The sequence below is a fragment of the Misgurnus anguillicaudatus genome, chromosome 17, assembly GCF_027580225.2.
Source record: "Misgurnus anguillicaudatus chromosome 17, ASM2758022v2, whole genome shotgun sequence".
Taxonomy (NCBI): Eukaryota; Metazoa; Chordata; class Actinopteri; order Cypriniformes; family Cobitidae; genus Misgurnus; species Misgurnus anguillicaudatus.
In genome coordinates, this window is record NC_073353.2 from 39,329,752 (window position 1) to 39,355,439 (window position 25,688).

Genomic DNA, 25,688 nt, shown 5'->3' on the forward strand with positions numbered 1-25,688 from the left:
CCAATTCAGAAATTCTGAATTGTGCACAAGCCTGCCCAAAATGTGTTTAGGCTACTATTTTTGATATGGTAATAAAGTATACAGTAGGCATCTGAGTGCATTTAAAATAATGGGACATCACAAATCTAATTTCGACTACAATTTAGAGATGATAGTATATGAAGTGGGATGCAGGGTCAGATTCTCTCTGTCTTGCTCTTATCATTTGTAAATGACATCACTCTCCTCATTTAAATGACTGCACTATGTGGATTGTCCTGTCCTGCAGTCTCCTCCCCTCCCTCTCTTTTTCATTCACCTCTATATATTCTTCACTTACACTGAGTCTGATGTTGATCATGGATGAGACAAGAGTGAAGCTGAATGGCAATGTCGGGAGCGATGACTGGTATAAAAATAACATCAAGAAGAAAACGTGTTGTTTCTATGTGGAGGCTGCTAGGTATGTGTTTCTCTCGCTCTCTCTCTCTCTCTCTCTCCCTCTATCAGGCTTGTGCACAATTCAGAATTTCTGAATTGGCCTCCATTCAATTCATGAATTGGAATTTGAATTGACTCCACCCTACAGAAAGTTAAATTGGAATTGGAATTGGAAATTCCACAGTGACACACTAGAAATACAATTAGTGTTAGGAAAGTTACTTTGGAAAATTGTTTGGCAACCATTTTAAATACTTGGTTGAAGTAAAGCATTCTGGGAAAATAAGTTCCATCGTGTTCCATAAAATTACAATTACAAACAAATCAAACTTAATTATTTGTTATGTGACTAGAGTTTTTAACATTAATTGCTGGGGGGGAAACATTTCCTGTTAATGTTATAGTTAAAATAGTTCTAACTAATATAATTTAAATGTAATGCAATCATATCTGACATATACTGAAAGCTTAATTTTTAACACTTTACTTACTGTATAATATGTATATGAATTTCTTTGAACTTCTATTGAATTGCAATTCTGCTTCCTTTAATTCAAATTCGAATTGTAATTCTAGATCCTGTTTTTGACATCAATTCAAATTCAATTCAAATTTAAGAATTTAATTAGAATTCAGGAGTCATCTATCTATCTATCTATCTATCTATCTATCTATCTATCTATCTATCTATCTATCTATCTATCTATCTATCTATCTATCTATCTATCTATCTATCTATCTATCTATCTATCTATCTATCTATCTATCTATCTATCTATCTATTTCTGGTGACCTGTCATTTTACAAACATTTTTTTATCAATATGATGTAATGTGATATGTGTGTCAATCATGTGCAGGTTTATTTTGTATCAGCATTAAAACTCATCTCTATTGTTCTGTTGACAAAGGAGATTGCAAAGTAAACTGCTGCTGATAATGTGTGCATGTGCGTGCGTGCATGTGTGTTTGTGTGAATAATGTGAATTATGATCCGAGGTGGGTAGAGTACGCAAATTCTGTACTCAAGTAAAAGTACAAGTACTTATACAAAAAATTACTCAAGTAAAAGTATCAATCTAATTATTTACTAGAGTAAGAGTAAAAAAGTATTAGATGAAAAACCTACTCAAGTAGTTAGTTACTTGTTACTTCCGATCTGAAAAAGAAGTATAGCAAAAGCACTGAATTTCAGACTACTTGGAGGGTTTTCACAAACCTCTCCTTAAAAGTTTCATTGTTCTGCTTATACGTGAAACCTAAGTTACAGTTTTTCTCAGTCGCTTTGGTACATTTCTCAGATCAGAACTGAAATTCTCAAAACTGCTTGTTCAATTCTCACATCATTGTGTCACTTGTGCACATCAAAAAAGCAGTTTCTCATTTCTTTGAACAAGTTGCAAATGCTTTAGTACATCCATGCAAATGATTATGTACAATTCTCTGCTTTTTCCTACATTATCAGTTGCTTTTGTCATGTTGATCAAAATGTATTATAATGATTCTCTGTTGAATAGTCTCACCCCCCACAATATTTAGGCATTAGTTCATAGTATAAGTCTTTACATGCAAAATGGTTGAACATGTTGTCAAAATATGGTCAAACATATTTCTATACATTTCCATTAGACATTTTTTTCTAAATCTGTCCTGAATTGGTAAATTGCTCCCGGGTGAATCTTGACTTTCTCTAACAGACAGAAACGTCCCCAGCAAGCAAAAACGGAGACGTTGAAATGACTGCTAACTATTGACCCAATATAGTCCGGCTATGAGTAACCCACTTCTACCCTAAATAACCCTGAATTTGGTTACATGCCATTTTTGCCAAAATAACTTGAAGATGTATGATATTCCAACATGTAAGCAAAGTGTGTTCAAGGTGTTTGCTTTCATTTCTTTTACATGTTCTAAAAGTATATGCATCATCTATTCTTGGGCTATGGTTAGACATCTTTTAGACATCTATCATGTTCACATTTCTACTTTTGTTTTTTTTTCTCTTTATGCTATGCAGTGCTGTCTTTATCTTTCTTCATGGCAATGACATGGTCTTTCAACGAATTACAGTACAAACAGTAAAAGCGTAAATGTAAATTTTGTCCAGTCTCTTGCAATCAAACTCCCACATAACTTATAGTAAGTGTAACTTACAATTTACAATACTTGTCGTCAAAACTTTAGCCATAGTTTACATCAGAACATCACTTCAGAGTAAACTGTTATATTGACAACATGACTAAACAATTTGACTGTCTTATCCATACACAATGACACAATGACTTGTTATTCTGATGGCACTGACATGTTCATTGACACAGATATTTAATTTTGAGAGATGAACTAAGCATTTTGAGTAAAAGAGTGGCTTTTGCAGGTTATCCATGGTGTTTTGCTATTTGTACAAATTGTTTTGAGAAATGCACTTACTGTTTTGCAAATTGTGAGTATGATTCGAGAAATGTACCAAAGCGACTGAGAAAAACTGTAAGTATCTCAGTCCTGCAATGGGTACATTACAGTTTTTCTCAGTCGCTTTGGTGCATTTCTCACATCACTATTTACATTTGCACAACAGTTAGTTCAACCTCCACAACATTTAGTCATTTGTGCACATCATAGTAGCAGTTTCTCATTCCTTCGAACAAATTGCAAATGCTTTCATACAATTCTCTGCTGTTTTATAACATTATCATTTGCTTATGCCATGTCAGTCAATATTAACTATACTTGTGAATGCTGAATAGTCATTCCATATAAAACTAATAGTCCTCATTTCATTGCTTGAGTCATTACATACAAAAATGTTGAACTAGTTGTCAAAATCATATTTATATATATATATATAATACTATGAACAGATTAGAATTGCAAAGAGCATATGCAGTGAAACTGTGAAACATACATATTCAGTGTCTTGTACTTAGTTACGTCACTAAATACAGTAATGTGTAACTTTACTGTATTTTTCAAATAAAGCTGTCTTGAGCATTTGCAGATAGTGTCTGACGGTGTTATCTGACGGTTAACTCTGTAACTATTTTCATGTTCACAACACAAACTTGTCAGCATCTGCCTAAACAAGCAAACAGTAAACAAAATAAGAAAGTGTGTGTCTGTTTGTTATAATGTTTTTATATGAATGGGATATTTTCATTGCCATTAAAGTGCAATTACTGAACATAAACAGGAGCAACATAAAAATGATCATTTTACAATTTCATATGGAACTTATCTGTTTGTGCAAATCAACTCTACATTTATTATAATATATAATACATGTTTCTTTAAAAACATCCTTTGGAATGATTTACTGTAAATAAAATACATTTGAATGTATTGTGTACACATTAGTGAGGTGTCCAGATTTGTGTATAAAGGCAAGATGTCTTTACATTATGCATTATACAGTTTGTTTAGTTTTGTGAGAAAATGATATAGAAATGTGCAGATGTGAACGTGCTGTTTATATGGTTTAACTTACACTAGGATTTGTCATCGCTTGCACAAGACATAGCAAGACATGCATATGGCAAAAACACTCGGACAGTGTGTGAAATGGCCATTAATAGTGATCAAATAGACATTACTGTGACACTTACTTCAGGTTGGATCTTGATTTCCTGTACGCTGAGATGTCAGCTCATTTAGTGAACAAAGCATGCATCACATTATGAAACTGCGTAGCCACCTCTCGCAACGCACGTAGCCTCTATAACGTCTCGCAAGATTTTCTAACAAGCCCTCTAAACTTTTTTTTAAATAAATAAATAAATAAATAAATAAATAAATATATATATATATATATATATATATATATATATATATATATATATATATATATATTCATTAATTATTACCATTTGACAGTAGCGCAGTAACGCCGCCGAATGTAGCAGAGTAAAAGTACAGTTTTTTCACTAGAAATGTACTTGAGTAAGAGTAAACTTATCCATCCTTAAATTTACTCTAAAAGTACTAGTTACCCAAAAGAATTACTCAAGTAAATGTAATGAAGTAAATGTAATTGTTACTACCCACCTCTGATTATAATTGACAGTGAGGGGATTTGTAAGTGTGGATACCCGAAGGTACAACACTGCGATGATGCCATCAAACCTGCGCAATATTTGGGGAAAGAGTGGAGTCATCACAAACACATCAGAGAAGAACCCACTGATGCCTATGGAGTTATTAGTTTTGGTGGGCTTGGACAGAAATTGGGGAAGGTGAAAAGCTTGTTTATTATATTTTAAGTTTTAGACATTTTCTATCAATGAATCTTACTATCACTAAAATTCAAAATCTGTAAGTAAATTACATTAATGTAATAACACAAAGCTAAAGTGGCAAATTAGGTGATATTTCTAATGTATGCAAAATATTACCTAGACCTGTTTTTTTGTATAATATACAAAAAAACAGGTATATTATACAGGTATATTATACAAACAAGATTTATGTTGATCTTGTTTAAAGATTATTTGGAAACTTATTGAAGGTCTTCTCTTGTGTGTGTAGTATGTTCGGATATCATCGGCCACGCCACCTGAGCATCTCTATCAGCTGATGACAAAGCAGTGGGAACTACGTCTTCCCAATCTCCTGATATCAGTAACCGGTGGGGCCAAAAACTTCGGCATGAAGAGTCAATTGAAGGATAAGTTTCGGCGTGGCCTCATCAAAGTGGCCCAGACCACAGGTACCAGCGTCTGCTCATCTAAGTGCCCAGAGCCGATGCCAGGGAGATAACTGATCCGATACTTTCGAGAAATGAGCAATATAGAGAGCTTGTGTCAGTTAATAACAGCTTACTATATTTCTGTGATGTACTCTACATCAAAGTTTGTCGACTCTGAATCAAAATTTAATTCAGTGCTAAAAGAATACTAGAAACAATAACATACAGATGTAGTTTATATTACAGACAATTTTGATGGTCTGTGTTTGTTCAAGACCTTCATTATTCTTAAAGAACACCCATTTTTCCGATTCATGATTTTTGGTGTGTAAGTGTGTATTAGTACATGTTAATGATATACAAAGGTACAAATCCCAAAGTAAATGATGACGTGCATTATCTTCAACTTAAAAAAATGTTCTTGGACAACAACAAACACACAGATTGTAGGCAACAGTTTACTTCCTGACATGACTGTCATTATCATAACTCCACCCGCTTCTGACTCACAGCCAGTAAATAGTCTATGCCTTTATATTTAAAGCATTTACTAATGATTCAAACAAGTTTTGAGCAGTGTAGAGTAGCGCTTGTTGTTTGTTGTATCTACTATCACAAATGGAGACATGGTTTTAGTATACTGATCTGTTATGTTCATCTCAAGCTGCGCTGGTAACGTTGATTGGTCGGCTTGGTCATCTGCATTTTCTGGATCGATTGGGCTTGTATTGATAATGGAGTAAAGACGATAATAACTCCTGTCAGGATTGCATTGTGAGCTAATCTTCAAAACATGGTAAGGAGCATCACATTTCGGATGATGTCAGAGGTATTCAGGCCAATCACAACGTACAGATTAGCTGGACAATCAGGGACACAGCGCTTTTCAGAATGATAAGCTTTGTACAAAATCAACGCGTTTCAGGCAGCGCATAGAGGTGGAACAATATTTGGAAAATAATGTGTTTTTCGAACCACAAACCATGTGAAACACATTGTATGACAGGAAATAAGGTTTATTTAAGCCTTTAATAGGTTGTGGCAGATAGGTAAAGACAGATACTGGGTTTAGGGCAGTGGCGGCCGGTGACTTCTTTTTTCGAGTGCACTCGATGTGAAGTTCATCACAACATGTGTGTAGCCCGTCATGTGTGGGGATCTTTTTTTTTAATATGTGTTCTGCGCTTTAAGAGATCCTGTGTGCATCATGTGTCTTATCAGAATAAGTGCCTGCTTCAGACACGTCTAAAAGGTTTATGCTAAAAGAGACGCTCGATGACCGAGACCGAGCTGATTTAAACCACTGTATGACACTTGCATTACATGTGAACGGCCCCTACGCTAGTAGGATTCTGTTTCTCTCTCCTTGTCTTGTCCTTGACCCCGTCCTGCTGCCCATTCACATACCCTGATAGTATTTATATTTATAAATATATGTATCTCTCTCAGGGGTTTTTCTCCTACTAGGAGTTTTCCCCCTTGACTAGCCAGGAGAGTTTTTCTCCTAGGGGTTTTTTTCATCCCCTGGAGAGTCCGCCATCTTTGGCTTAACTACTTTACTTTACTGTATACGTTATATTAATACTACGCTTGCTTGTTTATGCTTTTCCTACATCAATTACAGTTTTTTCCAATTGCTAACACACTAAAATGACATGAACAGCTGACACAAAGAGAGCAACACCTCTTCTCAAGTCTCCAAAAGTCTAAACACATTTTCTGCTTTACACACATTTTGCAATTCACAATGGCACTTTTTAAATGCACTAAACCTGGTTCTCTGCACAAGATATATGTGCCACCTGCCCAAACACCTGAATGGTTAATTGTTAACACTTCAATCAGGATGTAAGCACTAGAAAAGACCACAGGAACGTCATTGGCCACAGAGCCATTATAGATGTTCCTGGCTAACGTGGTGGGAACATCACAATGTGTGCTGCCATTTCCAATATGGATGGTGTTCTCCACCGTCATGCCAACCTTGGACCATACAACACAGCCCATATTCTCACATTTCTAGAAAGACTCCACAACATTCTCATACTATCAGAGTGTATGAATGATGCAGACCAAAGAAACCGGTATGTTGTAGTATGGCACAACGTGAGCTTTCATCGTGCAGCCCCAGTCCAAAACTGGTTTGCTGACTACCAAACATTTATCGTGCAATACCTCCCACCATACTCGCCATTTTTGAACCCCATTGAAGAGTTATATGGAAGGTATATGACCAGCAGCCCTTTGTGCGCATGCCTCTTTTGCAGACTATGGAAGAGGCATGTGATGAGATTGATGTGGGTGCAATTTAGGGATGGATAATGCGCTCAAAGCGCTTTTCTCTCGATTTCTGGCAAGAAAATATATTGCCTGTGATGTGGACGAGGCGTTGTGACTTGTTTGCTGAAAAATTAAAAAAAAATCAACAGCATGTGTGTGTATCTGCAAATATTTCTGTGCATGTAATACATATTTTAGTATTATGGCAAAGCATACTAAAGAAAAGTGCACTTTTCATTATGCCCAACTGTGTGTAGTTGGTTAGACAAAAATCTGGTAATATGAATGAAGTGTGTTCCAATTTGTGTCAAGGTTTGATTTTGATAATGTTATATGTAGTTTCGGTTGGAGTGCTTCATTTTGCAGGATATATGTGGTATTTTGCTATTTGGGTGTGTGGTTTTGTAAATTGTGTTAAGTTTTTTGATAAAACCAGACTAGTTTGCAAAATTGTGCAAAATTGGAAAAAACTGTAATGTAAAGCTGCTTTGAAACAATTAAAGGGATAGTTCACTTTAAAATGAAAATTCTGTCATCATTTACTCATCCTCATGTTGTTCTATGAATTTTTTTCTCTGTGATGAACACAAAAGAAGATATTTTGAGACATGTTGGTAAACACACAGCAGTAAGTGACCATAGACTTCCATAGTAGGAAAAAAATATTTTGAAAGTATTTTGATAAATGATGGTAAGCACACAGTTGACGCTACCCATTAAATTCCATCATATTTTTTATTCCTACTATGGAAGTCTATGGTCACTTACTGCTGTGTGTTTACCATCATTCTCAAAATATCTTCTTTTTTCTTCATCAGAAAAAAAGAAATTCATACAGATTTAGAACAACATGACAATGAGTAAATGATGACAGCATTTTTATTTTAAAGTGAACTATCCCTTTAACAATTGTGAAAAGCTCTATATAAATAAAATTGAATTGAATTGAATTGATACGAACACTATAGAATCTAGTGAAAGTATTAGGTGTCGCCCAACTAGTGATGGTCAACCCGGATCTTTTTAAGGATTCGGGTTAATCTGAGTCACTCACTAATATGATCCGGGTGTAATGACTTGTAAGAGACGGAAGCAAATGCAGGTGAAAAATATAACAATGTTTATTTTATGTAAACAAAGAGAGAGTATTCAGAGTCAATGCGGAAGTAATCCAGTCCGGTGTTGTTCAAGGCAATGGTGACGATGACTACGGTGGAAGTTGGTGCTTTGAGTGCGACGTTGGTGGAGTGGTGAGCAGTGGTGAAATCCAGGCTGACACGGAACATCCACACGAAGACGACGACGACAATACACATCCAACTGTAACACGTAATCCAGAGCACACGAAACAACCAAGCAACACGGAGACTGAGCAAACATAAGAATCTGGCAGGGAACAGAAAGTCAGGTGAGTATATATGGAGATGATGTAATGATGAACAGCTGGAGCGAGACAATCAACACACAGGTGAAAGGGATTTCTCTAACGAGCACATGGCAGGGGTAAGTGAACAACACACACACACAAACATGACACGGAGGAAAACAATGGATTTTCCTACCGTGACACCGGGTTGTGCGAGTCACTTGAGTCACTTGAGTCACTTGGTCAAAATCGCCCAGTTCCAATCGCTAATACTAATGCAACCAAGCAACTCAGATCACGCATGCAGCTACGAGTCTACGACTCCTCTGCTCGCAAAAAGGGCTCATGTGACCTGAGGAACTTGTAAAAAAAACATGCATGTCCGTGGTAACATTATCAATAACATAATTGTAAAAGTTCGATGTGTGTGTTTAGTTTAATTTCATAACGACAAATATATCAACACCACGTTTAAAAGATGTGAGGCTTTGTTGAATTGGGGCAAATTTGGGGGGTTGCCGAGCAAATTGAATTGTATAGCCAAGCTGAATTGTGCGTAAAAGCGAACGTGACATGCTGGTATGCTCTTTCCAATTATCCAGAAACCGAACGAGAGGAATTAACGGCACAAAGTGTTGTGTAGTGAAACACTGACCGAACTTCCCAGATGGGTGGCTGAGCTGGAGAACTCCGCTGTTTGGGTCCCGGCCCCTGCAACACACCCACTGGTGATAGAGGAAGAGGAGTACATACACTGTCAAAAATAAAGGTACAGAGCTGTCACTGGGGCAGTACCCTTTAAAAAGCTCCTAATATGTACCATTTAGGTACAAAAATGTATCTTTATGCTGCCAATATGTACCTTTGAAGTATTAATATGCACTCTTTGGTAGGGATGCCCCGATCACGTGGTTTCAGACTTGATCGGAATCGGACGTTACCTTCCGATCAGGACTCTACATACTGAAGGTCTCCCTCCGCTCAGCGCCAGTGTACGTGCTGCGCTGGTGCGTGTGAAGTGACGCGAATCATTATTCACGTGTTTTCAGGCTTCACACACTCGTGCATGCGCGACAAAACCGGGTATTTCGCTCATTTAAACGACGTGTCGATTGTTTTTGTCACTATGTGCTCAGTTAATCTACATCAGTACGCAACTCTGCGTCTCACTCAGAACCTCAAGAACGCGCAATCGCGTAGGAGGATCACATTACACATTGTAGAGATGAGAGATAGAGAGAGAGGTAAGAATGGTGCACACGTCGAAAAAACGTAATAGAAGTCTAGAAACAAAGCATTAAAGTATGTATAGCCAAGTCATTCATCTTATTACAATATGTTAACTATATAACTGGATACTACTTGTTGTATAGTTTAATAAAATCATGTATTTTGATTATACAAATCAATTGAGACCTAACTATAGTGATTGTTTAACTAACTGATTTATAAGACATAGCCTATTGCTGAATAAGTATGTTGTTTTTCTTGTTAGTCTTTTTGGGTAGTCTATCTTATGCCTAGAATTAGTCAAGGAGGTTGAGTCTTATAACTTCCTTCAAAGTTTGATCAATAGTGCATAATGACATGTGCAACAAATGCATACAGGCTGTCAGACTCATAGATTTGCATAATTTAATGTTCAGGTTTTAAAGTTTGGGTCAACCTAAAACTTATAAAATCCTACCAGAGGTCCAAAATGTCATTGAAACACACCAGTGGCTTTGCTGTCATCAGGATTAAACATGTTACCCCTCAAACCCTCCCGGCTAACAGAGCATCCCCACAAAACAAACCCCAATTTAATCCCTTAACATATATACTATATTCTCATTATTTTTTAACACATCAATAGTTATGCGCTGGCACAGAGCACAGACCCTTTTGACTTCACACAGAAACAGCAATGCGTTTGGCATGACATAAGGAACGTCCTGGATCTGTTTTTCGCTCTTCTTTATTCTTTTTTTATGTATCATAGAAGTATTGGATCGGGACTCAGTATCGGCAGATACTCAAAATCAAATGACTCGGACTCTGACTCAAGGGCAAAAAAACCTGATCGGGACATCCCTACTCTTTTGGTACAAAGGTGTACCATTTTGAAAGGGTACCATCCCAGTAACAACTTTTGTACCTTTATTTCTAAGAGTGTAGGGTTTTGCACCCGACCATAGCTCCGTATTCCTCTGGAGACCTGGAAAAGGAAGAGGAATTCGCTCTTTTTGTGGATTTGTGGGTGCCGGCTGAAACCTGGCAGAACAGAAATCAACAATCTGAGGGGCTGGCTTTGAGGGGCCAAGAGTTGGTTTCTTGCAACGCGGTATTATCTGAGCGATCGCCTCAGTCTGTTTTTGAGCGGCCGAGAACTTGTGGGCGAAACGTGACGGTTCGGGTTGTGGAGGCTGTGTCCACTCCAGCCCGACCACCGCGGCAGCCCGAGTGAGCATGACCGTTATCTTGGGGTCGAACACGGACTCCACAGCCCTATCCAAAATAGACGGCCCCCCCTCCGATGTTACAACAGACATGGAGTCCTCGGGAGGACCAACGGATGCAGCGGGTGACGTAGAACACGCCCCTGCCGTCTCCATCAGAACCTCAGGCTGTGGATCAGGGTGTTAAGAACTGCTGGTTGACCCAGCAGACCGATTCAGCACTGTTATACGCAGGTTGTCCTTTCGGAGCTTCACGGCCACTTTCTTAGGGCCGGTCTGCAATGGAGGGAGGCGGCGGTTCTGGAGAAACGCTGTCAGGAACACAAACACAGGATTCCAGAGCAGAGTTCTTTATTATAAGCTCACACAGAAAAAGTCTCTCAGCCACCAAAAGTCAATCAAATCCCCGGAAAAGAGCACATAGAAATATTCCCTGGCAATTAATGCTCAGGGTGAAGGCTGGGGGACCCCGATACGGGGCAGGGCACATAGACCGCTCCCGTGAGCGCCGCGTCATGGGAGCCACAGGGAATGAGGGGGGGAAATTAAATCGCCGTGGAATTATTCAGCAAACTGAACCACGGCACCAACCCAAAAGGGACAGCTCACCAGCAGCAACGGTCCAGAGCTGTGATAGATGGAGAGAAAAACATTAGTGATAAACCAGCAGGGAAAGCGCTGGACAGCGCTCAGTACTGGACAGCTAGCTGAGGATGTAATATACAGCAAAGTCACAATGTGGCTGAGGTTGAAGAACAATAACAATGTCCTGCTGACAACGGTAGTAATCCAATGAATCAAAAGTCAACTCAGCTGTGTGTGTCACGGCTAGGGGCTGGCTGTTAATGGCTAAAGCCACGCCCCTTCTCAACTTCCACCTCGAGGAGGTCCCCAAAGCCAACCCAATGACCAGACAACACAAGAACAGGTAAGTATTAAAACAAACTTTATTTAAATATTTAAAATAACTTGGGAAATGGGGAAGGGGCAATTAAAACTAAGTTTCCTCTCTCTGCCTTCCAGGCAGACCACGGCACAGGGAGGTGGTAAGAAGGGGAAGAGGGCAACGGGGGTTCCAGGGGGACTGGTGACCAAAGGTATAGGGGGGGGGGGGAGACGGGAAACACAGGCTCCTGCCAAACTCCGCTATCTGTGGTGCCCTCCTCTTCTTTCCTGGAGGCAAAGACAAAATAGTGTGATTTAGGGGTTTAACTCTCTCTTCGCCCGTTGTACCTGTATCGCGCTAGGCAGATGCTTCACTGCTCACTCTCCTTTCTTCCTCTTTCCACAGGCAGCGACTGGGACACAAAGACACGTTTAATCTGGACTTGGGTCGTCCTCACCTGTCTGCTGCTTACAGCTCTCGGTAAGTGTGATCTTCCACAGTTCGCTCTCCTGACGTTCACTTCTGTTCCCTCTTTCTCCACAGGCAGCTTGGACACAACAACACGGTTAGTTCAACTTGGATGCTGCTCACCTCTCTGCTGTTTACAGCTCTGGGTACGTATGACGGTCCACAGTTCGTTCTCCTGACGTTCACTCTCGTTCTCTCTTTCTCCACAGGCAGCTTGGACACAACAACACAGTTAGTTCAACTTGGATGCTTCTCACCTCTCCGCTGTTTACAGCTCTGGGTACGTATGACTGTCCGCAGTTCGTTCTCCTGACGTTCACTCTCGTTCTCTCTTTCTCCACAGGCAGCTTGGACACAACAACACAGTTAATTTACTTGGATGCTTCTCACCTCTTAGCTGTTTAAAGCTCTGGATACGTATGACGGTCCACAGTTCGTTCTCCTGACGTTCACTCTCGTTCTCTCTTTCTCCACAGGCAGCTTGGACACAACAACACGGTTAATTCAACTTGGATGCTTCTCACCTCTTCGCTGTTTACAGCTCTGGGTACGTATGACTGTCCGCAGTTCGTTCTCCTGACATTCACTCTCCTTCTCTCTTTCTCCACAGGCAGCTTGGACACAACAACACGGTTAATTCAACTTGGATGCTTCTCACCTCTTCGCTGTTTACAGCTCTGGGTACGTATGACGGTCCACAGTTCGTTCTCCTAACGTTCGCTCTTGTTCTCTCTTTCTCCACAGGCAGCTTGGACACAATAACACGGTTAATTCAACTTGAATGCTTCTCACCTCTCCGCTGTAGGCAGCTCTCAGTAAGTGCAGCTTTCCCTTAGCTCGCTATACGGCGTTCTGATCGACAATGCACGGGGGCGGGCTTACGACGGCTGGCCTGCACAGAAGGGCAAACGGGCGATGATTTCCCGACCCTCTCGGCGAGTTCGCTGGTCAGCAGGGGGGCGAACTGTCACACCGTCTCACCGGGCCGAGCGCTGCCCTATCCTCAATGCCCGTAGGGCGATCGAATACCGGACAGGGGCGCCCTTTTGTAGAGACCACGGGGCGGTGGAACTCCTTCGCCTCTCACTCTGCCACAAGGGAAAACACACAGGTAAAGTAGCAATGCAACGGCCCGTAGTTGTACTCACACACACACAGCCAGCTTTCAAGTCTTCACCGCCACACTCCGAAACCTGTCGACATACAGACGGGGGCGGCTTCCAGAGGCCCACACCGTCACTTCTCACTCCAACCGCACACAGCGTATAATAGATGATATTACTTGCGACCGTCAGCCTCTCCGTCTCTTCCTCAGTAAAAATGGATGATGCGGGGTACGTCTGACAAGACACACAGCACTTGCACAGCAACCCACAGCAAATACACAGCACCACTTCAACGTGAAAGGTTTTTAAATTACATGGACTCACCCACCACACTACAGGTGTACACAAGAGACGCCCGACGTCCTCCACTTCGCTGAGGTCGGATGGGGGCGGTGACAATACGGCCGGGAGGTTTAGTTCTGCTGCTGTGGCTGCTGAGTCCAACTATTCCTGCGGCTCACCTACCACGCTGGATCAGGGGTAGGGCCGCCCTCCTCTTCCTGGAGGTGCTCGGTAAATGCACAGGTTAGTTGTTACACTTCATTTAAATCCAGAAGCTAATACTCACAGCGGTCCTCTTGGTTAATGTTTTGCCAAACTGTTTCGTTTCCTTCTTCCTTGGTTTCTATAAATGTGTCACGTATACCGATGTTTCTTCTACCCACAGGGTTTTCTCTTACTCCAACATCCACTGCGAACTACGACAGAGAGAGAGAGAGAGAAAGTACAACCAGCCTCCAATGCGTATCGGACGAGCACAGCTCCGCACCTCAACTCACACACTAAGCACCCCAAACTGTGATTTAACTGCTCTTAAGTACTCCTCTGTGTGCCTCCGTCTTCCAATCACCCGGCGCGACGCTTAACAACACACAGCTGTGCTTCATTTGCTGATTACAGCCCTTCGCGATGCTACCGGATGTCCGGTGTTTCCTCTTCCCGGTCTGGGCGGAAACATCCGGGCGGAACCAAACTTTCCTAACTTTTGGTTCTGCCCAAAAAGATTGTCACCTTGTGACATGTGCAGCAGTAGAGCAGATAGACTGAGACTCGTGGTATTCCAAAATCTCCACAGTGAAGTAGATCTCTAATTCATGAGCAGGCTGATTGCAGGGCTGGGAAGATTGAAGCGGCATAGGTGACTGGAAGTCTGTGAAAGCGAGACAGCAGATAACACAGACTAATATATGTGAACAAAAACTGAGAATTAACAAGACAGGACAAGATGGAGAAATGCATCAGAGGCACCACTAGTACATTCAATGACGGACTCGCAAAGACTGAGGGGAAAGGGGGAGTTATATACTACTGCCGATCAAACAAGCTTCAGGTGATGATGACGTAGTGAGGAAATCACAGCGAACGGGAACACCTGTGAGAGACACGCATGTGGATCTGTGATACAAACATACAAGACATCAAAGGGAAACAGGCACACAGCAAACCGGTAAGACCGAAATCATGACAAACGCCACCCAACTGCTCAGATCCACAAGAGACATGTTCTTGCAGATGGAACATGATCCCTCACCTAACACTGCCTCAGCGTTGCACACATTGCACACGGCCGGAATGTCATCTTTAAAGCCGCTCTATGCATTTTCGACGTTTTTGGCAAACAGCGACCCCTAGAGTCGCTGGAGAATACTTGCAACTGTCGTAATATCCCACTCTAGTACACCTCCGAAGATAATTGTCACACCACGGGGGCGGACCCGACTATGCTAAAGGTCACGCCCCTCTCAACTCTTCCACCTCGAGGAGTTTCCCAAGACCACCCCAATGACCAGACAGACAAGTAAACTACGTTTAAAATAAACAATATTAAATATTTAAAAGGAAAGGGGGAAAGGGGAAAGGGCAATTTAAAACTAATATGGTTTCCTCTCGCCTCCAGGGCCACTTGGGACAAGGACTGGGGAACAGGGGCTCCTTAGGGCTCTGGTCCTAGAATCCGTGGCGCGCTCCGCTTCTTCCTGGAGGCAGAATCAAGAAAACGAGTTATCACAATGTGCTTCGATGTGGTCTTACTGCTACTCTGATTCTCCGTGTTCTCTCTCTTTCTCCTATGCCTTAGGTTCGTCGCTCTACAGCCGCTACTGGAAGCAGAGATCGTTGGTGGGCCATGCAGGGAAACAACTCACAGCGCTGGAGGTCCTTGTACCCGACAGAGCCTTAGCTGGGGCACAGGTAAGTGGTCGCTGTAGGCACAGATCAATACACTACACCAGTGCTTCTCAATTATTTTCTGTCACGCCCCCCCTAGGAAGAAGTAAACATTTCGCGCCCCCCCAACTCTCCGCCGCGACTAGATATAAATAGTATAATTTATCTATAAAATTACACACCTGCAAAACATTGTATCCTTATTAACATTAAAGAAAACACAAAAAAAGAAATATCGATCAACTTACAGCAAAGAATAACTTTATTAACATTGTTTTTAGTCTGTAACAGAAAAGACTTAAAATGCATCAATTTGCCTGAAAAAAAATCAACCCTTGTTCAAAGTATAATATTTTTTGACCGTTTGATACTGAAAAAATTAATTAAATATAATCAATAAATAATAATAAAAACTCAAGCGGCTTATCAGTGTGATTGGGGTGTAATGTCTTTAAGTGACAGTGCAAAAAAATAACTTCCTGAAAAAGTGTTTTTCCCCAGGGTCTCGCGCGCCCCCCCTGGTGTCGCTACGAGCCCCCCCTGGGGGTCCCGCCCCACTATTTGAGAAGCACTGCACTACACAGAGGTAAGTTACTCGCAACACTGGGGATCTTCGTTTTCCACCGGGCCTTCGAGGAGACACAGGTTAGTGATTGTTATAAGCACAGATCAATATTACTGCACCGGAGATAAGTTACTCACAACACTGGGGATCTTCGTTCCACACAGAGCCTTCGTTGAGATACAGGTAAGTGGTTGCTGTAAGCACAAGTCAATAACACTACACAGAGGTAAGTACTCGCAACACTGGGGATCTTCGTTCCACACAGAGCCTTCGTTGAGATACAGGTAAGTGGTTGCTGTAAGCACAAGTCAATAACACTACACAGAGGTAAGTTCTCACAACACTGGGGATCTTCGTTCCGCACAGAGCTTTCGTTTAGACGCAGGTAAGTGGTTGCTATAAGCACAGATCAACTATCACTGCACAGGGTATGTTACTCACAACACTGGGGATCTTCGTTCCACACAGAGCCTTCGTTGAGATACAGGTAAGTGGTTGCTGTAAGCACAAGTCGATAACACTACACAGAGGTAAGTTACTCACAACACTGGGGAACTTCGTTCACACAGAGCTTTCGTTTAGACACAGGTAAGTGGTTGCTGTAAGCACAGATCAAATATCGCTGCACAGGGTATGTTACTCACAGCACTAGGGGTCTTTGCACTCACTCTCAGACAGTGGACTTTCGCTACAGCGTTGGTGCACGGTATTCCTTCACCCGTCCACTCAAGCGTCTCGGGCGTCGTGGGGACCGATGGGTCCAGTGGCACGGAGCCGAACGCTTCCCGAACTCCCCCTCCTGTTTCCACGACCGGGGTCCAGAGTTGGAAGTGAACTTTCGTTGAGGCTCCGCCACCACGAGTTTCTGTTGGTTAGATCGAACACACACACAACTATGACCCTCAATCCGCACAGTGCACTTCAGAAAATACTCACTCCTATCCACCACTGGGCTTCACCACTGTCCGCTCAATCGAGGAGTGAAGCTCTCTCCAACACACCCGGGCCAGGGCTTAATTTCACTCTCGCCGTAGGACTCAGGCCACAACAGATATAATCATCTCACGATTCGGCCGAGGCCGGCAGTTTGGTCGCTACAAGCACAGCATACACACAGCAACACAGCGCAACACCAAGTAATAAGTGAAACTCACCCACAGCACCCACAGATATTAAATGTGGACTTAGCCACCAGGCTTCGATTCCCTCGGGAGGATGGTTGGGCGATGTTTTGGTCACCGTTGAGAATAGGTTTTGTATTACTCACAGCCCTGATATGTTGTTTGTTACTCCTCTGGCTCACCCACGCTTTCTTGTCCTGCAGGGCCACTGATCGATTCGTAGACGCCGCCTCCTATCCAAATGTCTCATCCGTGTTTCCGGTCAACCCACGGCTCGCCCACGCTTCCCTCTCTGGTGGGGCCAGGGACCTCAAACACAAGAAAAACACACACCAAGCAACTCCTCTTCAACGTAGTACACGGTAAACACAATGGCTGTTTACTCACTCTTAGTTGTCATTAGCCTCCTGTATCTGTAATCCCGTTGCTCTGAATCTTGCTCACTCACGAGTGAAACTTTCCCAATATTCCTTCGCTAGCTGTCTTTCCTTCCTTTACTTCCCCAAGGGAACGATCAGGCCAGCACAGAGCGTCTGCAAAGCAGCAACACAGCGCACACAAAGTACATAACAAGCACACCGTTTGATGTCTTCAAAGGTCTTTATATCCTCTACCCCTTCTCCTCATCGGCCTATCAGCAACCCCTGCGTAGATTACCCTCACCTGGGCGAAATCAGGCTTGATTTCGTAATTGGGGAAACCCCGGAAATTCCGGTGTTCAGAGTAAAACGTCCGGGCGGAACCATCGTCGGGCGGAACCCGTCTTCCACACTTTTGGTTCCGCCCTCACAAAACGCCACCTGTGACATAATGACCAGGTAATGTTTCACAATTTCATACAAATATTAGGCTACTGTATATAAACTACAGATGAAGGTAATAGGATAATTAGAAGTTTATTCCAAGTGTAGAGTAGGCATATAATAATAAAGTACCGCGTTTGCTGGCTTATAATGTTTTTACATAATTGCAGCTTAATCACAAGTAAACAGTCTATAGTCTATATCTTCTGTATCATTTCATTTGTGTTCTTGTAAACATTACAAAATGACATGACAAAGTTAATTGTGTACAATGCATTATTTCATAACGTTGTTCGTCCTCCCCGAGCTTCAACAGGAGGATGATTCGCCCTACTATGACATTGTTTACCACCGAAATAAAGCTGTTATATTAAGGTGAAATAACTGCATAGTGTGTCTTTAAAAAGACGCACCGACCATGATATGAGAGAACAGCTGTCTTTAAAAAGGAGCAGGCAGATGATGCAAATATCTGCATGCTAAGGTCATTGGCGTTTTAATACTTTCTCGAAGCAGATAGGTCTCCGCGAAGCGGTTCCCAATTTCGTCAGTCACAACGCGACATCATGGTGACCGACTGAAAGGGAACACATTTTGGAAAAGGGAACCACACACATGACACTCATGAGGTCTGGTCCATCAAAGTTTAATTTCACTCATTAATTTCACACTTACTTTAATCTTTCACATGACCTCAGTCATTATTAAAGATATCAAGAAACACAGAATGTTATTTACATTATGATTTTATATAGAAAACACAGAAATATCAGAATAATATGAAAGATGACTTTAGCTGGGTTTTCACAGACTGGGTAACATGTTGAAAGTATGGTCAAGTGTCATGCACAGATAAAATGTTCCCTAGCCATCACTGTCAAATACACATTACCACAACAATATACATAAATGATAAGAATAGAAATATATCTGTCCAAAACAGTCTGGCGGTATATGACCTCTTAAAGGGGTCATATTATGAATTTTTTTTTAAAGATGTCAAATAAATATTTGGTGTACGTATGTTTAGTTTTAGCCCAAAACACCACACATATAATTTATTATAACATGTTAAAATTGCCACTTTGTAGATGCGAGCAAAAGTGTGCCGTATCTGTGTGTGTCCTTTAAAATGCAAATGAGCTGTTGAAATGGAAACACTGATCACAATAATGGTGGTTTGTTTGAATTTGAAACTCAATTGTGTTGTCAATTATTTTTTTCTCTGCATTAAATGGCAGTGCCATGTTTGGATAGTGCATATTAAGGGGCGGTATTATTATAATAAGACTCGCTATCTATGTCTCAAAACAGGCGAAATCTGAATGAGGTATTTTTTCCACATGCTTGCAGAGATTGGTTTACCAAAATTAAGTTACTGAGTTGATCTTTTTCACATTTTCTAGAATGATAGAAGCACTGGGGACCCAATTATAGCATTAAAAACACAGAAAAGTCAGATTTTCACACTATGACCCCTTTAACTTTTGTCAGATGCATGGATCCTGACAGGTGGCACTCATACAGGTGTGATGAAACACGTGGGTATGGCCGTGCAAGATTCCAAGCTCAGTAGCAGCTCAATGGAGGGACAGATCGTGGTCATCGGTGTGGTGACGTGGGGTATCATTCATAATCGACAAGAACTTATCAATCCTGAGGTAAGAGGTTTTATTTACCTGCATCAACTTACACATTAAATATGAGCAATAACTATAAAAACTCACCTGTATTCACAGCCAATAGCCATACAGTCAGTGGCGGATTTAGCAAATTTGGACCCCAAGGCGAAGGTACGTAGGCCCCCCCATCCGATCACCTACCTATGCCTCTATGTTAAGACCGCCTCTGCATACAGAATATGCTCGACATTACACATGTAATAATATTTTATATGGAAATAGCACAATGTGGTCAAAGATTTAGAGTCCTTGTTTTGATGGTTCATTTTGACAGATATTGTGTAACAACTGTAAGATTCATGATTACTGCAACAACAATGCTTTTATAATAACAATAATAATTTCTTGAAGAACAATAAGGTCCTCTGTGCCCCAATTAACATCTGAATATTTCTGTATATTAAAACAACTCAAGCATGAATTTTATTTTGGGTTTTTATGTTTGTAATGTTGATATTTATGATATTAATAATGCTGTGTCTCTGTCAGGGTTGTTTCACAGCTAATTATTCTCTGGATGAGCAGAATCAAGGACGACTTTCATGTCTGGATGAAAATCATACTCATTTTCTTCTGGTGGATGATGGCACTCATGGACGTTATGGAGGTGAAATTGAACTGCGGGCTCGACTGGAGAAACTGATCTCTGAGCAGCCACTGGAGAAACGGATTTCTGAGCAGCCAATGGAGAAACGGATTTCTGAGCAGCCAATGGAGAAACGGATTTCTGAGCAGCCAATGGGGAACAGAGGTAAAGTGCTGCAAGCTGAAGTATTTCTCTTTATAAACTACAACACAACCAGAGGTGTAAAGTACTTGAGTAATTTTACTTGATTACTGTACTTAAGTATTATTTTGGGTATTTTTACTTTACTTGAGTACAATTAAAAACCAATACTTTTACTTTTACTTAATTACATTTTTTTTAAAAGTACTTTTTACTCCTTACAATTTTATTTACAGTCAAAAAGTACTTCTCTTATAGGGATCACTTCATTAAATTTTCCCTTGCTCTTAATTGAATTGCGCTGATAGTCAGTTTAATTTAAATGTTATTCATTCTGGATCCTTTGGACCACACTAAGGAATTGGCCAACAGTTCATCTGATGATGAAGATTTTTTTGCTTCTTTGAAACCGACAATACTTGAAGTGTGTTCCCATGTGACACGTTCCCTGCTATTTGCAGCCTCTCTATCAAGACTAAGACCTTGTTCATACTGTCAGTCCAAATCTAATTTTAGTGCATATGCAATTTGACAAAAATAAATAAATAAAAATGAAAAAAAACCTTAGGCTTAGGTCAAAATGGCTTCTGTGTGGACATGATATGAATAAATCTATGAAATTATATCTTAAGAGTGCGGTTTTTCATTTGTATAACTTTTTTATTATTCGCACCCATAAACTATTTGGGAGTTGAGCGTGCCTGTTCTCAAAACATATTGTGTATCACAACTGTTTACATCTGATCCGTGTGTCCTGTAGTGTTCTGTCATTTTCCGGATTATCGGCACTGTTTCTATGGCAATGACGTCACGCTGGCACGACAATCTGTGGATTTCATGTCGTTTTTGGTAGTTCACGCGTTCTAAATGTGACTGGATTCCTATCAGATATGCAGCAAAATTGGATTTGGCATGACAGTGTGAACAGGGTCTAATACTTTTAATTGAGTAAAATTTACACTTCGTACTTGTACTTTTGCTTGAGTAACATTTTTGAGTATTTTTACACCTCTGAACACAACCAGTTGTAAATCAAACATCACTGAAGCTGTTTGAAATGACTATGGGCCAGATTTACTAACAATTGTGTCAGTGCAAACCATCATTTTGGCGTTAAATAATGACTGTTGTGATGTACTAAGACGTGCAGTGGATCATTAGCGCTGAAAAGGTGTGGTCTTGTTATTTTTGCGACTGACTTTTTTGCATATGCATTTCTAGGAGTTTCCATTTCAGAAACAACATTTATAGGAGGAGATTATTCAAATGATTCACGCAACGCAATTTACTAATGTCTGTGCGTGTGATATTACTGGTATTTGCATCATTATTTAACGGCAAGCAAGTCTTAAATCATTTTGTGCTTGAAATAGCTGTAATTGTTGCTGATAGGAAAGGCATTGCAGAGATCAGAGAGAGTGTCTGGTACAAGACAGAGGATTTTTAACAAGCCACACGTACATACACAATGTTACGTAATTTGCGACTTTTTTGGAATTGCGCTCTCACACTAATTTGCCCCATTTAGTAAATCTAACCCTGTATTTTTTTACTTATCTTTTTACAATATCTTTATTAATAGAGAGTGGTGTGACGATACCTGTGGTCTGTGTGGCGCTGGAGGGTGGACCAGGAACTTTACACGTGAGATTTTAGAAAATCTCAAAAAAATGTCCAAGTTTCCAAAGAAATTCAGATTTATGCTGAATGATCTTTTTTATGTTCATACTCACAGACAATTTATAATTCAATGCTGAACAACACGCCATGTGTCGTCCTGGAAGGATCCGGCCGTTTGGCAGACGTCATCGCTCAGGTGGCCGATCTGCCAGTGTCAAAGGTCACTGTGGTCCATATTAAACAGCTGATAAAGAAGTTTTTTGGACAGGAGTACAAACGTTTTTCTGAGCTTCAGTTCTTTGAGTGGACCAAAAAGGTGATGAAATAAAATAATTTATTTTAGTTTTTACTACAAGATTCATTTGTTTGGAATGAAGATGAAGAAACCACATTGATACAAATAAATCAATTCAGTTTAAAATATCAGTCAAAAAGATTCACACATCAGTCTTAAGAGTTGTTTCAACATTATTGAGTTTTTATTTCATGTTGTAATGTTGACTTTCTTTAGATTCAGGACATAATCCGGATGCCTCATTTGCTGACTGTGTTTCGTATCGACGAAGAGAAAAACAGCGACGTTGATGTTGCCATTCTGCAAGCTCTGTTCAAAGGTTCGATTTTGATCCCTTTTTTATAGAGTTAATCACATTTACTAGCTCGATTTAGTGTAATTGGTTTACTGTGGTAATGGCTGGATGTCTAATTGAGATGGAGTTGAGTTAACAATATACTATCATTAGCATCATCCATTAGAAGGAAGGAGAGCATGCCTGTTTTAGAGATATATTACATAATTTTTGTGTTAAAGAAGAGTTATGATGTGGTTTTATAAAGTATAATACGGTTTTATAAAGTATAATACAATATAGAAAGATATAAAGCTGGATTAACATTCCTTTAGATCAAACACAGAGTCAATTTGTATAATGCATCTCAGTCTGATTTACACATCTTCATGATTCCTTGAGATTCAAGTCAAGTCTCTGATTGAGGAAGCTGTTAGTGTTTGCGCTGCTTTTCTGTGCTGTTATTGAGCGATTGTCCTGTAATGCAGAGGAGCTTTTTCTGTTGCGTCATTCAATATTGAACCTTTAATGCAAACGTAGTCTGTATCCAGACCTCTGTCTCTCTCCATGAAGATTGCTCTATGTTGTAAATTATTCTGGACAAGAACTGCACACTTAAACATAAAGAGACTGTCTGAGTGATATAGAAAGGTTATTTTAATGCCATGTGCAGGGGGAGACTATTATAAAAGACTTGAAAAATAGACTGCCATAGAAAAATATAAATGCTGCTTGTCAAAAGATATATATACAGTATGAAGAGTTTGGTTCCAAAACGCCATAAACGCCATTTTTGAAACAAATGAGTTACTGCCAAAATCAGTATTATATCAGGTCAGTAGTTAAAAGTAAATTCTTAATTTTACGCAAAATCCAATATCCGCCGTGATATTCTGTCATCTTTTCTCCCTTTTTTCCCAAAATGCGATAAACGCCACTCCCCCTTTTTTACAGAACGCAATCAATCCATTTCTGATATTACAGCCCACCAGTCACGCAATGTAAACAAACAATGGCGGACGCGCTGAGTACACGGAATCCTAGTTTTCCTCATCTACTTTGTACTTCGTGATCAACAAACAAAACAAAATAATACTTTAATTGCATCGCTAAACCTGTGATGGTTTTCTGTGATGGGAAAGAAACGTAAGCCATCAGCATCTAATAATTTCCCTGAGAGGCACTCGGGAGACGGGTGCTTGTTCTCCAGACAGCATCAAGCTTCTCATGCTAACACATTGACCCCAGAGGATCTTATGAAAAACTGTACATAATTTTACTCAAAGTCAACGAAAATCGAGCAGGACCAAAAACATTTTACAGCTGATGTCTGTGAAAAACGTTAAGCGAGGACGTCAAGTAACCGCAATGACAGTGATCTTAATATGACAAAGTAAGTGTTTTGATTAATAACATTAATGTTTATATTTTTAATTAGTGTGTACAACTAGTCAACTAAATGAATATAACATGGCAAAGATGAATGCACATTTATACATTGATTCAATAGATTTATAGCATTTTGAATAAAAACTTGTCATGGATTTATTGCATTTTGTGGAAAAAATAAACCGTTTTTATAATAAATCTTTGAAAATCAACTTATGGATTTGAATTTTTTATGTTTTTATAACCTAAAGATGCTATGTGAAAGTTTGTTACAGAAAATAGTTGTTTTCATCTTGTCACTTTCTTGGTATAGAAAACACGTTTTTACCAAAATATGTCAAAATGGATTTATTGCGTTTTGGAACCAAACTCTTCATATATACATAGGTTGCCCCCACAGAGTCTGTGAGTTGCACACCAAAGCATTAGCCTGACTACGTCAGACTTTGTACTTCCACTAAATTTCATTACGCTTCTGTACTCAATCTGAGATATCTCCCATTCTAATCGTTTTCCTCCAGCTTCAAGACCGACGGCCCAATCAGCAAACAGAGGGCGGGCTGAGACCCGAGACGTAGACGCTAAGCGCCGAATGTTAGATTGTAGTTTACAGCGGACATGGAGGCACAGAAAGCTTGGAGCATAGACATATACACTAGATGTCGCCTTGGGGTTCTAAGCATGCGTCAAAACCACCGCCATCTTAAAACAGAGGTCTTGTCATAGGAAGTAGCTAGGTAAAGTTGCTATCTCCGCCTGCACTCTGAATTCATGAACGATGCCGGACTTTGTGCTGCGCATGGATGTTAGGCCTACCAGCACTATGCATTATAGTTAGAAAAAGTAGATTTTCATAATATCAAAACTTAGATTTTTTCTGGACTCAATGCTAAATAAATGTCTGACTGTTGAAACGAACCAAAAGAAAACCTAGAAAATCACATTTATGACGATTTAGGTGATTTTATTTCCGTTACACCATTGCCTATAATGACGCTGATGCAGGGCTCCCCTGTTTCAAGATGGCGGCTCTATTTGATGCATTCGATCCAATGAACTGCCGTAGTCAAGGCAACATCTAGTGTATATATCTATGTGCTGTTGAGAACCGGCACTTGCCACCTTAAGCCCAAACAAGAGTGTTTGTTAAACATTTTGAATGGAGATGTTGCCCTACTCTCGACAGGTTTTGGAAAAAGTTTAATTTATCAACTATTACCGATCGTCAGTGAGAAACTGTGTGCAGCAGTTGTTTTGGAGTTTGTTGTCTGTGTGGTATTTATGTTCTGCAGAGCAGGAACCTGCTAAAAAACAGTTTTATATTGAGTCAGGCCTGATTGTTTTAATCCTTTCCGATTTGACAATATAAATAAATAAATACATACATACATATTGTAATACC

General features: G+C 40.3%; 1 protein-coding gene across 1 annotated transcript; it reads left to right on the plus strand.

Moving 5' to 3' along the window:
* The first annotated feature begins 338 nt into the window (after positions 1–338).
* On the plus strand, positions 339–21,575 carry LOC129451595 (transient receptor potential cation channel subfamily M member 2-like). Its single transcript, XM_073854796.1, has 7 exons — positions 339–442; positions 4,480–4,648; positions 4,941–5,121; positions 19,794–19,960; positions 20,039–20,092; positions 20,471–20,732; positions 21,469–21,575. Exons 1-7 carry the CDS (start codon positions 339–341, stop codon positions 21,573–21,575), a joined length of 1,044 nt encoding a protein of 347 aa, XP_073710897.1.
* Positions 21,576–25,688: the final 4,113 nt, after the last annotated feature.

Bases quoted from the DNA above. Each gene is read 5' to 3' on its own strand.
- LOC129451595 (XM_073854796.1), top strand. From the start codon at position 339: ATGGATGAGACAAGAGTGAAGCTGAATGGCAATGTCGGGAGCGATGAC. The intron at 5,122-19,793 runs GTACCAGCGTCT...AACTTTTGTCAG, and splicing joins CAAAGTGGCCCAGACCACAG to ATGCATGGATCCTGACAGGT. The intron at 20,093-20,470 runs GTACGTAGGCCC...TGTCTCTGTCAG, and splicing joins ATTTGGACCCCAAGGCGAAG to GGTTGTTTCACAGCTAATTA.